This window comes from Ischnura elegans, chromosome 1, assembly GCF_921293095.1.
Source record: "Ischnura elegans chromosome 1, ioIscEleg1.1, whole genome shotgun sequence".
Taxonomy (NCBI): domain Eukaryota; kingdom Metazoa; phylum Arthropoda; class Insecta; order Odonata; family Coenagrionidae; genus Ischnura; species Ischnura elegans.
Genome location: NC_060246.1, coordinates 98,252,813 through 98,267,073, shown reverse-complemented (window position 1 = coordinate 98,267,073; position 14,261 = coordinate 98,252,813). Strand labels below are relative to the sequence as shown.

Here is a 14,261-nt window from a genome sequence, read left to right as displayed (position 1 = left end):
TAGACATGATGCCAAAGATTGAGATGTGGCTTCAAAAGAGACAAGATGGTTTGTTCTAATTTTTTCCCCTCGGCTGAATAAATTTCTAAATTACTAATGTAGCCAGAATCACTTTCACAAACCATTCGAACTAGTAAACCATATTTTACAATTTTTGCAGGATTATAGGTCTTGATTTTCAATCTTCCTCTCCATGGAATCATGGCTTCATCAAGTGACAATTCCTGCTTTGGTTTATACACATTTTGAAATTTTTCAACTAAGTATTCCAGGGTGGGTCTTATTTTATATAGTCTATCCGAAGTATCTGAGAATGCTTCGTTATCACTAAAATGCCACGCTTTCCATATCTGCTCAAATCTGTTTCTCGTCAGTAGCTCTCTAAATATTTTTGTTTCGATGAAAGGATCTGTACTCCAATACTCCTTCAGTGTATCTTTCCTCACTTGACCCATCAGAATCAAAATAGAAAAGAATTTTTTCATTTCAGCCATGGTTATGTTTGACCACTTCCCTGTTTTTGGCGATTCTTTGTATTTATGCTTATTTTGACAGTAATACAAATTGGATTGATGGCACATCATTTCAAAAAAATCATTACCAAGAAATAGTGAGACTACGTCAAGGATGTTATTGGAATTTTCTGGTAATCGCTTCACTCCAGGTTGGCCCAAAAATTGCTCTAAATGCCTCTCAAAATCTATTTTTTCCCATGAAGTAGAACTTCCTGCCAAAGTATTGTCTTCATTTTCACTCGCATCGGAGTCACTTTCACTGATAACTAGAGGAATGCGTTTTCTAGTTTTCATATTCACCACAACATCAGAATCGCTTTCACTTTCGTCGTTATCTTCGTCATACCCTAATGGTACATCTGACAAATCATCAGCACACAAGTCTAACAAAATTTCTTCTTCATCCAAAGTGTTGTCCTTCCGATGTGATGCCATAATATCGAATATTCTTATGAGTGGTTTTTAGAGCACAAATGCGTGCAAACCTTCAAGCGAGAAAAACTTGACACCAAATGTTCTATTCACTTGGACTCAGGGAAACACCAACTGCTCTTGACACATTAGGAGAGGAAACTGACCCAGAGGCAGGAAACAAGTAAGAGAGCATCATCTCCCTACATGGCATGGACGAAAAGAACTGGGGGCCTCATTGTGAGTCCCCCAGTTCCTTTTGTCGAGAATGTTTACATTGACGGAGCAGAGTAGTCCACTTGCTGAGAGTGCATCTCGAAGAAGCGGCGATGAAGATAAGGGTCAAACTCGCTAGATAAAACAAGGCCATGTGGATAAACTCTTTGGAAATAATAAGCCAAGTGTGTGGGGTAACTCAAGGAATAAGATAAATAAGAAGCCAACGCTGGTAAGAAGAGGAACGCCGATTCTGGGTGGAGGTGTTGAGAATGGAAATATGTGCCTATTCGGGCGTAATGCCTTTGGTTTAAACACGGTTAAAAAGCTAATGTTTAGAATATAACTTTACCCAATCAAACTTAATGATGTATCAATTCATTATTAATAACGAACAACAACTGAAAACGTTCTAACGAATACGGATTGCACGCTTTAAAATTGTTTTGGTTGACGCGCCTAAATGACGAGAATCTTCGTCATCCGTCCGGAACGTTCGGGAAAAAAATGACGAGAATTCTCGCCATCCGTACGCAACGTGTTAACATTCAATGCCTTATTTTTATTAGCCCATAAATTAAGATTTAAAAATTCTTCAAATTTTGCTTATTCACAGTGAAAATGTTCTAACAAAGTTTAAAGAGGTTTATATCCTGCTTATACCTACTATAATGAGGAAAAAATTTATTTCTATGGAAGAAATTTATCTAAGGGAAGTAGCATTTGTAGGAGACAGCAACTACAAGTAATTTTCTTAAGCTTCCAGGCACAACAGTATACACTCCATTGCATTCTATGATTCTAATTAGCCAATGAGGAGTGCAAATTGAGCTATGGGATTTGGAAAGCGCCAAATGATGATTGAATAATTTTTGAAGTTCTATCTATGATTTTCAACAATGGTTTCCCCATGCACCATTCACTAGTGGCAGCATTATGAAAACACGATCAAGGAAAGTAGATAGCAAGAATGCATCAATCCACTGCTCAGCATTGGAAACTTAATTGTCAGACACCATGCTATACAGTTTCATTACAGATCAGTTGTCCGTAAGGCAACTGCTGCATGATGAGGTTCTTAGATCATGGAGCATAATCACCCCCCAGCTCCAACTGCAGTGCTTGAAAAAACAGAGTTCCTGTTAAGTTAACTGGTATGCAGTCCCATAGTCACGCTAGTGGGCTTCTAAGGCAACTGCTCGAGGAGGCTGTAAATCCAATTCCTCGAGACCAACATGAATACAACTAACAAACTTCTGCGTGATTCTGTTGCATTCTCTCCTTTCATTGCAAAATTGTACCACAATCAACCACATAATTTCCTAAATCATTTTTCAATTTTGTGGAGAATTTGCCCCACTATGATTTTATAAAACTCCGGCCCATGACTTCTGCATGCTCTCATCACTGTTATCTCCCATCCACTAGCCATTCACTATAAATTAAATGAAAATTTATTTATGTTTGACATTGTCTGCGATTGTGATTTTTTAAATAATTGTGAAGCCTCCCTATACTTTTACATGTAAATTTCATCAATACGACAGAAAACTGTTCACAATTGTGATATTTCATTATAAAAGTTTTCTTTACATTGCAAGTCTCCTGTGTATGTAGTAAGAAAATTCCTCTGATGAAAAATTATGAGTTATTATAGATGAATGGCGGTGGAATTTTGATTTTAGCAGTGCTCCACACTGCCGGTTAGCTTGGCATCCTCTTTTATTCTTAGACCATTGACAAGTTGGTACTATCGTTTCCAAAAGTATGTAGACAACCAGTAGTCCCACTTAACTGATGGGGCCGGGCCAGTGAAAACTTGTGAGGTTGGCACATACAGCGACTTGCATCCCTCACTCGTATGCCACCAAGAGCCGATGAGGACGGAGGCGGACGTGGTGTAGCTACCGAAGGTGGAGTCAAACTCCAGGAGTATAAGCCCAATTGGAAATAAGATTAGCGGATGGAATGAACTGAGGTAACTTATGTCCACGATCACGTTATGCCGTGGGAGAGTTTTATTTCGGGCTCCATGGCAAAGTTTTTCCTATATTTAGATTCATATTTGGACTCACCTTTTATCTCTTTCTAATACGTCGCTCCGTGGCCGAGTAGGTCAATACTATGTGTGGTAATTTCGATTAAATTCTGGGAGGGTTCGAATCCGAAGTCAAACTTTTTTTTTTAAAAGGGACATCCTGAAAATCAAGCTACGCAGATGACTCTTTTACATAAGCTATGCAGATGACTCAAGAAAAAATTCGTGCTGAATTTTTCTTGAACGACTAAATTTATTAATATGATGACTTTATCCACCTTAACACATATCTAAACCGATTCATTCATGGAGAAGAAATAATCAGGGAGGGGATGAGAGTAGTTGTATCATCGAGTCTTTTCGGCTAATTACTGTCAAATATACCTTGAGTGTAATTCCTATATTTCCCAGTAATTTAAATTCTCACAAAAAAATAAGATGCACTCGTATTTGAAATAAATTTGATGACCCTAGAGTAAAAAAAATAATTGTAATTTGATCGATAATCATATTTTTTTTTAATTTCTTGTTCTTGGTCACAAAACATGTGGGAAATAACGTGATTAAAAGCGCCAACACTTTCCTTTCAGTGGGTGAGCGAACCACAATTAGTGCAAGGACCAGGTAGAAATAAATTGGTTTATTTCATTTAACCTTTGGCAACTTAAGAAAAACACCAAAGTCGGCTCATTCACCCCACCTAAATATATCACAGCAAACTCTGGGGTGAGCGCGATTAAAAAGTTTGAAGATATGGGTGATGCATATCAATTGCTTTCATAAGAGTAAACTTATAAATAGCATTTCACCATCATTTTAATACATCAGCATCTACATACTACCCTATACAAGCCGCATCAATAGGCGTTTGACGAGGGGTGTTGGGACTCCCACCGTTTACCCAAAACAAGAAATACTCTTACCAAATTACGCCTAGCATTTATTAAGGTTCTTTATGGTGCGAGTGGGAAAAGAATTCCCATACCTATCCATTCGGCATGATATGTCATTATTTATCTTACCGGACCTGGAAACATAGTGAGGCCCTGATATGATGTTCTCCACGTCGCTCATAATGATATCCATTCTCCATTGCTCAAGCAAAATAAGTAAGCCTAGTAAAATCAACAGATTTAGGCGTTACTTGGTGGAACGATGAGATATTCATGGTTAAATAAAAAACACAGTACTATTCCACAACCTTATATTTGCAGTCTACTAGTTTCAACGTTACAACGTCATTATCAAGACTTGACAGTCTTGATAATGACGTTGTAACGTTGAAACTAGTAGACTGCAAATATAAGGTTGTGGAATAGTACTGTGTTTTTTATTTAACCATGAAGTAAGCCTAGTGCGTAGCCTCCGAGTCTCTTGTGGCTCCCAACCAAATTTGTTTAACAATTGTGCTTTCTGTACGCCTGTAGCAGTATTTGAGTGCGAAATAACACCTATCTTTTACTTTCTCGTCCGACAATATTCTCACATAGCGCTTGACGAATTCTAACTTCTTCAGAACTTTATCTTTACTTAATCTGTCGCTTTTATGTTGAAACTATCCAAAGCACATACATGGGGATAGTTATACGACCTTCGCAAGAAATGTAGTGCCATTGGCATTTATGTATATAATGAACGAATCATGTCTAGTCCGGTAATAATGAATATAAATGACCTTTTGAGTACGTTTTACAGTTTTCTCTGTTTTTTAGGGACCCTCCTAACATCGTTGTTGTACCACCGAGGTTTTTAGCTATCAATTTCGGTCTTTACGGATTATATTAGTTGACGTAAAATTTCAAAGAAGCATTTACATGATACGTCGGTGATTTTATTATCTGCTTTAGCTATGAAGTCCGTGTACGATTTATCAAACTTCTTGCCAAATTTAATGAAGTTGCACGTATCAAATAAATATGTATTCCGTTTTGGTTTTACAAATGAGTCTACTCCCATTTTTAAGGTTGCGAAAATTACTCTGTGATCACTTAAAACGTCAATAACATTCATTTGTTTTATCAACTTACGGTGGCTTAATCCTAAAAAGACTAATATTTTATTTCCTCTCATAGACTAGTCAAGTAGTGGTGTAAGTGAGTGAATTGCTTGTGCGTAGTAAGATCATGCTAATTTATTTCCCTATTCTTTGAATTCAAAAGGCAGGGTAAGAATCCCAATTTACAGATGGAAGATTAAAATTTCCCCTAATATTATTAAACCTTAGCTGCCTCCCAAAATAAATGCAGATATTTGATAATCTTATTGGTAAATAATACCAATTTCGGAGTTTGGAGGTCTATAAATAGAGCTAATATGTAATATGCTATATGCTTGATTTTTGCGCTCTTGTTTTTAATGCTACGACAATTAACTACGGCAAACTTGATGTCATATTTTGCAGATTGATTTTCAGTATACTCGTTTCCACACTTGTAGTCTAGGTAGGCAAATTACGCTGGAAATGCTTATTGCATTGGTTTTATTTATTCCCTGGAGTATGCATTTCGGAATTTTCATTTTTTTTCGGCATTACCGCCAGTAGTTAATTTGACGTTAAAACTTTTGTAGAGCGTTTTGCATCACAGGCTACTTTTAATTACATAAATTCAGTCGTTTACAAAAAAATTCAGTGCTACCTTTTTCTTGAGTCATCTGCATAGATTATGTTGATGTTCAGGATGTCTCTTTAAAAAGTGAAAAAGTAAAATACATCCGGATTCGAACCCTCCCTGAACTTTACCGTAACTGATGCGCATTTTTTAATCATAATCATAACCTACTCAGCCACGGAACCACGTATTGGTGAGAGGTAAACGGATGAATCGATGAATGAATATAAAGATGGGAAAAACTTTGCCACGGAGACCGAAAAAGAATACTCCCACGGCATAACATGAGTGTGGAAGTGAGTTACCTCAGTGATTCCATCGTCTAATCTCATTTCCAATTGGGCTTATGCTTCTGGAGTTTGACTCCAGCTTCGGTGGCTAGATCGCGTCCGCCTCCATCCTCGCCTGGTGGCATACGAATGAGGGATGCAGGTCGCTTTATGTGCCAACCTCACAAGTTTTCACCGACACGGCCCTGTCAGTTAGGTGGGACTCCTGGGTGTCTACATACTTTTGAAAACGATAGTACATGCCGTACATTTGCATATGAAGAACACAAAAGGCTGGAAGCTGGGCTGTTTGTTACCACATTTGATGAGTAATGAGAGCCTGCAGAAGGATAATTGGAGCCGTGACAAGACACTTTAAAATGTTCATCGCAAAATTGAACAATGCTATTGGATTTTGTATGGTAATTTATGATTTTACAATGAAGGGAAGGAAAACAAAAGGATAAGCCTGAAGGTTATTAAATACATTATGGTTGGTCAAGAGCTGTAATTGGAGTTACAGCCTCCTCTAACTGCAAACATTTGCCATTGCTCACCAGCCCACTTAAGTAATGGTGTGCCTGCAGACTTTACAGGAGAAATGAGCAACTGATTTCAAAAGATCATGGAGGATGAAGATGAGGTACAGCTGCACTGCATGAACTTAACAACTGTATCATGCTGTAGCTGCATCCTGAGCAACTTGTGTGCGACGAAACTACATGATGAGGTGTCACACAATATAGTCTTCACATTGTGCAATGTTCTGATGTACACTTGCAAACTACATTCTCAGATTCTTCATCATCCCCCACTGAATTGTGGTTCTCAGGAACCAGTGAATAAAAATGTTAAACTCCAAATTTTACTCACCACAAGAAGGCAAAATGAATGTTCAATCATTGTTGACTACTTTCGCTTTCCCAGAGCTCAATTTTCAATCTTCCTTCACTAATTTGTAATGTACATACCAACTGAGAGCGCTGATGCAAGCAGCAAAAGAATATGCACAAATGCTGCCTCAAACAATTGCTATGGCCTATAGAAAAGTTTCTCTCATAGAAATAGCATTAATTAGAACATGTTCATAGCGACCAACAAACATCTTTACAGTTTTTTAATCATAACATAATAGTCAATAAGAAGAATACTTTCAATGAAGTCTGTCACCTTCACTGAAACTGAATTACATGGGATTGTATTAGTTATTATAAAACAAAGCAAGTTAAACGATACTAACATCATTTTTAAGGTCCTCTTCAGATCGTCCAACCCAAGCAACTTCTGGATGAGTATAAATGACTGATGGCACGCAATTATAATCAATGTGGACAGGCCCTCCAACTATTCCCTCAACACAGACAATTCCTTCATCTTCCGCTTTGTGTGCAAGCATGGGGCCATGAATGCAATCTCCGATGGCAAATATGCTGCAATTTCATAAGTGAACACAGGGTTAAAATAGCAAAACAATGCTTGGATATGTAAACCAAATATGCACTGACATAAGACAAATATCAATACACAGACCAAAATATAAAAAATGTAAATATTTGGGAATTACAAACCTAACCTAATTGAAATTAAACTATGAAATAAAAATGGGATACGACTTACTTGGGAATGACAGTTTGCAATCTAGAGTTGACAGGAATTCTTCCCTTTTCATCCCTCTCAATTCCAATTTCTTCTAATCCCAGGTTCTGTGTGTAAGGTCGGCGGCCAACACAAACCAATAAGACATCACATTCCAGCTGAAACAGAGGACAAAAACAATATTAGTAGTAGTAGTAGTAACCTTTATTTGCCCAGAGGACACTGAACACAGTAAAAAATACATGAGTTGAGTGTATAGGACACGTCATATACATATAAATGTTGCAAACAATAATAAAATAAAATACACAAGTGTATGGCACCATAATTTGACCAAAAGAAGTTCATAAAGTACATAAAATTTATTCCATATTCAATATGATTATTTTTTCCCCAAAAATTCCTTTACGGAATAAAACTGTTCTTTCCTTAAAAACGTTATTAATTTCCTTTTGAACAGGACTGGGTCCTTTTCGTACTTAAAATCAGTAGGGAGCCTGTTCAGTACAAGAAGGCCCATGGATTTAGGCCCCAAGGATGCATTTAAAGTCCTGCAATATGTTTGATGCAGATCTCTACAGGCTCTAGTTTGGTGGGAATGAACTTTGTCATTAGACATATAATTAAATAAATTTCTTTTAGCAAACATGCTTACAACATAAATGTAAATGCATGGAACTGTCAAAATATTTAACCTTTTGAAAAAGGAAAGACAAGGTGCATTAAAAGGAGCATTACATATTAATCGTATTATACATTTTTGAGCTTTGAAAATTGAATCAGAATGGGTGGAAGAACCCCAGAACAGAATACTATAGACAATTAAAGAATAAAATTCTCCGTAATAAATTGAGAGTAAAATATCAAGGCTTACAGTATTCCTGATACTTCTGATAAGGAAGCAAATAGAGTTCAACCTACTACGAAGATTGCATATATGTTCGTCCCATGACACATTTTTATTTAAAACAACTCCCAGAAACTTGGAACTAGAAATCTGGGGTATGCGTGATCCCCCAAGATCAATGGTCAATTAAGCAGGGGGTTTATTTTTATTGGAAAAGTATATAAGTCCAGACTTGTCAGGATTGAGTTTCAAAAGATTTTGTGAACACCATTCACACAGAAGTTCAGAAACTCTAGATGCCCTCAAGGACAAATTGTTTAACGATGGTGCTGATACAATTACATTAGTATCATCAGCATATAAAATTGGCTCAACTCCTTGAACCGTCTGCAAAATTTTTGGCAGGTCATTAATGTAAAGTAAAAATAGGATAGGGCCCAGGAATGAGCCTTGGGGTACGCCAAATGTAACTTCTTTACTGGGAGAAATAAAATTAGTGCCATTCTTTGATAAAATAACCTGTTGATGCCTTGTACTGAGGTAAGATTTTATCCAGTTATAAAAATATTGAAAAAGAGTTATATATAGTTAAGAGTTAACAGTTATATATATATTGAAAAAGAAACCTACATCAAATAGGTAAAATGATAGTAAATGCATTTATGAGAACACTATAACATTAGATGAAAAAATTAGATAAATATAAAAGATATAGAACATGTCAATTCATCAAACCTATAAACTATCATATAAGTGAGTGTATGAACTGTACAAGTGTAAGAGATGCACCCCTATTATGAGCATTTAAGTGAAAAAAATTCTTTGCAGCATTACTTTATCCTATTGCGCGGTGTTGCAAACGTATACCTGGACTTTCGACAGTTATAAAAATTTTCTCTTTCAATACTAAGAATTTATGCGGCATTTTTTCAGTTAAATTATCACGATATGTATGGTGCTAGGAGATGCGTAGGTATTCACTTGCAGTCTTAACTTTATGATGCTTACTAGAGATGGTTGGATCGGATACCTCGGATCCAAATACAGTAAACTCTCGATTATACGAAGCAGGATTTTACGAAGTTTTCGATTATACGAAGTGATATTGCGGTCCCGGCGACCTATGCTAAATACATGGCGCTATTTGATTATACAAAGTTTCGATTATACGAAATGTTTTGAAATTACGAACCTCGGCTCGGTCCTCAGGAGCAAATGGCATTCGTTTATACGAACTACGGCAAAATATTTGTCAATAAAACTAGTTACGCCGGCATAAGTAGATAAAAAAATCAGCGCTTCCGACTGTGGTCCATCAAAAGTGTGAAATCCTAAATGATAGTGCAACTTTGGAGAGAAAGGGTTCGCCTAAAACCTCACGGAGGGAATTTAAGGGAAGTAGGAGTTCAGTAAAAATATCGCGACTGACATAATGCCCCTATTTACGTGCCTATACGTAAAAATCGCATCGACAATACTTCGTAGTTTGACATGCCAGGAATGTCGCGCGGGGTATTTCGTTCACTCCTACTTAACCCTTTGCACTGCTGTGAACGTACCTGGTACGTTTGCAAGGCAGGCTGCTGTGAACGTACTTCGAAGTCTACTTTACTACTTTTCGCCGAAGCACTTCGAAAGGTCCCTAATCCGGGACCCTTTCCTCGATGAGCTCACCCTCGCTGGCCCCTCTCTTCAACCCTCAGAGCACGGGGCCTCCCTCCCCAAAAGTGACCGCTCTGACTGCATTTTGAAAATCTATCAATCAATGCAGTCATCAAAAAATGATTGTTTGCATCTCACTCCTGCCAATCAGGCATTCAAGTACGTCTCTGAGCCGTGTTTCTGCGATGAGAAATAACGATTTTGTTAACTTTGCTAAAATGGCCAAGATAATAAAATTATTATCTTTCATCACAGAAATACGGTTCAAAGACGTACTTGATTTCCTCCACTACAATCGCAAATTTCTGGAAATCGGATGGATTCCCTCTGATAGCGAATCATGAGGATGTTCTCGAGGTTGGTAATTGATACAACTAGCCTACTAGAAATTCTACTGCTACAATATCACGGCTATGGTTGATTCGTTACATTTTACCTTCAGGAAGCTGCAGCGGATAAAATTGCGGAGGAGATCAGAGGCTTGAAAGATGATTTTGAAAAATACTTGGAAAAAGCAGGAGCACAGTGCGCAACATCAAACGATTGTATTGCCCTAGACGATGATCTCCAGGCTAGCGACAATGCGATGCCGGTACCTACATCGGAAGAAGCAGCGGCCGGGACTAGTCATAATAGCAGTGACGACGAAGATGAAAGTGAGGAAGTTATTTCATCTAATAAAAAAGAAGTATACGCTGCCCTCCAACAAGATATTTTGATCTGGCTAACGATTTAGATCCCCAATTTAATTCCCATTTAAGCAAGTGAGAAACCATAGTGGAAGCGGCGATGGAGAAGGGCAAAAAGGAAAAAAAATAACAGATTTTTTTGGGCAATATCTTTTCGTGCATATATTAGCCTTCCTGAACAATAAACAACTTAAATATCTTAAGTATTGGGCTCTATTTACCACCGACTTATTTTTCAGGCTAATTGTAATGAAGACTCACTTCTAACTCTAACCATGAACTTTCTTCTCCCACGCCTCCCGGTTCTCCCATGCCGAGAGATCTTTCTTTCCAAGTCTTTGTTAACTCCCTCATGCGGCCTTCTGCTGATCTTGCTGACACCCACCTTACGCATCACGAACCCCTCCTTCCCCAGCATTTCCCATTCACTCCCTCCCCAAGGTGACACGACCTTGAGTGCGACGTAAAAAATACAGCCCCCAAACGTAGACTGAGGCAGAGCTGAAGGCCCTTTCCTCACCCTTCTTTCTCCTGCCCCCTTCACCACTCGTTATGCTGACCACACTTCTTTCCTCAGGCAATCCCCATTCCACTCTAATTCACCCTACCCACTAGGAACGTTCTCCAAACTGTGGAGAAGGGCATGGTTCATCTTTACCGGAAACGGTGGTAAGTTTTTAACTGGAGAGAGGCTGAAGAAATATCTTACACTATCGGGGAAATTGTGCCGTGCTTATAATTGTCTCTCTTCTTCTCTGCTGACTTTTCAATTTAAATTATTTTCTTTCCTCTTTCCACACTATATTTATTTACGATTATGGCGCGCCTATTTTTTAGTGCTAAAACTAAGAAAATCTTTTCTCTATGTCAATGATCCTTTGCATAACTTTCAATACGGCGGAGAAAGGAACACGAAAACTAAATGAGGTGAAGGTACAGGTTTTTGCGTGTCATTTTTGGGAATTCACACATGTGAACCAATACTTCACACACGTTGAGAAATGATGAAACGTCTCTTGTAGGAAAACAATCAATGCGGATAATAATGTTTCTCTCTTTATTTCTCTGATAATGGAAGATGTTTCTCCTGTCGTTTTCCGGTTGGAACCTTGCTCCTGTCGGCATTAAAGAAGAGAGACACACTATATGAACATAGCACCTCACACCCGGTACGACGAATATGGTCCTGATGAAGAATAAAGTCTTTCATAGCAACGTCTGCAAAGATGATGGAGCACATTAGCCGGACGGAGAACTCAAAAACAGAATTTACTTCAAATATTCGCCAGAAGATAATCATATCCTACGTAATTTATGATCATCACTGAATCTCAATGAAAATAACTAATTGAAAAGATAGCACATTCAGCTGAAAATATGGAGTAACTCGAAATATTAACTTACGAAGGTTATTTTGGAAGCGGGTTAAGGCCCTCGTTTTTCTTTTTTTCTCGTCACTGAGCGATAGAGGGCAATATAAATGGCGGTTAGGCCCTTACAGTATGGTTGGCCGGCTGGCGCTAAAATTCCGTGGGTGTTGGAAACAAATATCTATCTTACGCCTACTTAATAGTTGCTATTCGCTCCTAACCACAAATTTATAACATTAAATTCTTATAATAAACTTTGCAATTCATTATTTGATTACGTTCTCTAAACTGGTCTGGAATTTCTTAAGCGATCGTTGATATTGAAGTATGTACAAGAAATGGGAATTTTATGGCGGTATAGTTATTTAACGATCTTTCACAGCATAAATCGATAACAAAAAGCCTTTTCTAAGAATTCTACCGTAAATAACCCATAAAACATTTAAATAAGGCCACTAAAGACAAAAAAGGGCGGAGGAAACAAAAGCAAAAATTTTTTCGTGACTTATGAAAAAGGTTTGAAATTACGAAACTCGATTTTACGAAGTGCCAATTTTCCGGTCCCACTGACTTCGTATAATCGAGAGTTTACTGTATCCATGGATAATACCCTTCACCTCATACTCCGGATCCAAATTTGTCGAGGAAATTGAGTCTGAATCTGAAATTTTAAATCGATACTTTCGTGAATGCAACGACCCAGAAGAGGGAGTAGAAATATTTCCGATCCTCTCTTTGCATATGCTGTTGCTCTACGATGCTAGTCCTACTCACTAACAATTTTGTTTAAATCTCTCATAGGAGTATTGCAATAGAATTGTAGCCATGGAAAATTTTAAGGCAAAACACGACAGGCACATAGCATAAACCTTCCAAAGAGATGGAACAACAATCGGGGGAGTCTCAGTGCCGTAGGATAATAACCACGTCATAGATTTCACAGAACCACACTTGGTCCTCCATCAGCCAATGCCTCTGCCGTTTTTTTCCTTTCCGAGACCCCAGAAACCATAAATCACTTGCCTCAAAGGAAAATATCACAATTCAAACATTAAGTCAATTAAAGCCAATGCTAACTTATACCATGAAACTTCTCACTATCACCCAAATCATAGGGTCCTTCCCTGATGGTACTTGTATACTAAACCATTCCTAAGCAAAGTAGATTTTTGGGTTCTAAGAACTTATTGTTACCACAATTCACATTGCATTTTCAATTAAGGCCTGAAAAAATAATAATTTGAGGGTATATAGGAGAAAAAAGAGAAAATGAATCTGTGAAAATATTAATCTGAAGAAGTGTTATATAGCTGATACATTCATACTCGATAAAAAAAAGTCCATGCTAAAAAATGAAGGAAATAAATGCAGAAAATAGATTCTCATAGGAACCATGTTCTCTTATTTCATTTTATTTAGAAGAAAAAAATAACACTAACCTGTTCTTTTTTTGTAGGATCTTTTACGTTTTCTACAGATACTGTTATAGGGCCATCACTGCTTTGCCTGGTAGCCCCAGTAACTTTGGTACCAAGCTTAAACTTAAGGCCTTGTTTGCCTAGGATTCGCTGAAATGTCTTGGACACTTCTCCATCTATTCCCATTCCTCCTATAGAGCCCATAAATTCAATTGCAGTAACATCACTGCCTAGTCTACACCATACAGACCCCTGAAAATGAATTACAAAGGTCATTAGAAAAAAGTACTTCACCAAATTTTCTAAGCAATATACTCATCTTTTTTCCTCTCTTTCCAGGGTTAAAAATAGGCTTTTCTAAATGCAAAAGGAATCAAGATCACAGTAGCCATCAATTGAGCCAACTTTGCCATTAAATATAATTTCGATGTATGTACAACAAATTCACTGTTAATGTGGCCAGTATGCTCAATTAAGAGGCAATAGATGATTTTCAACTAGAGGGACATTTCTCAACAATACCTTCAAATTCTTTCACAAATGAGAGAAATTTATGATGGAGTCAATCTACCAGATCTACAAATATCACTTTCATCATGAACATTAAACACTTCAATCAAT

The 14,261-nt window shown here is 37.6% G+C and overlaps 1 protein-coding gene across 1 annotated transcript in view; it reads right to left on the bottom strand.

Moving 5' to 3' along the window:
• LOC124166960 (dihydrolipoyl dehydrogenase, mitochondrial) overlaps positions 1-14,261 on the bottom strand; it is a 39,470-nt gene that overhangs the window by 8,648 nt on the left and 16,561 nt on the right. The window contains exons 7-9 of the mRNA XM_046544686.1: positions 13,662-13,892; positions 7,676-7,812; positions 7,299-7,488 (exon numbers count right to left, since the gene is read on the bottom strand). Coding sequence (XP_046400642.1) covers positions 7,299-7,488; positions 7,676-7,812; positions 13,662-13,892 — 558 coding nt within the window. The remainder of the gene's footprint in view (positions 1-7,298; positions 7,489-7,675; positions 7,813-13,661; positions 13,893-14,261) is intronic.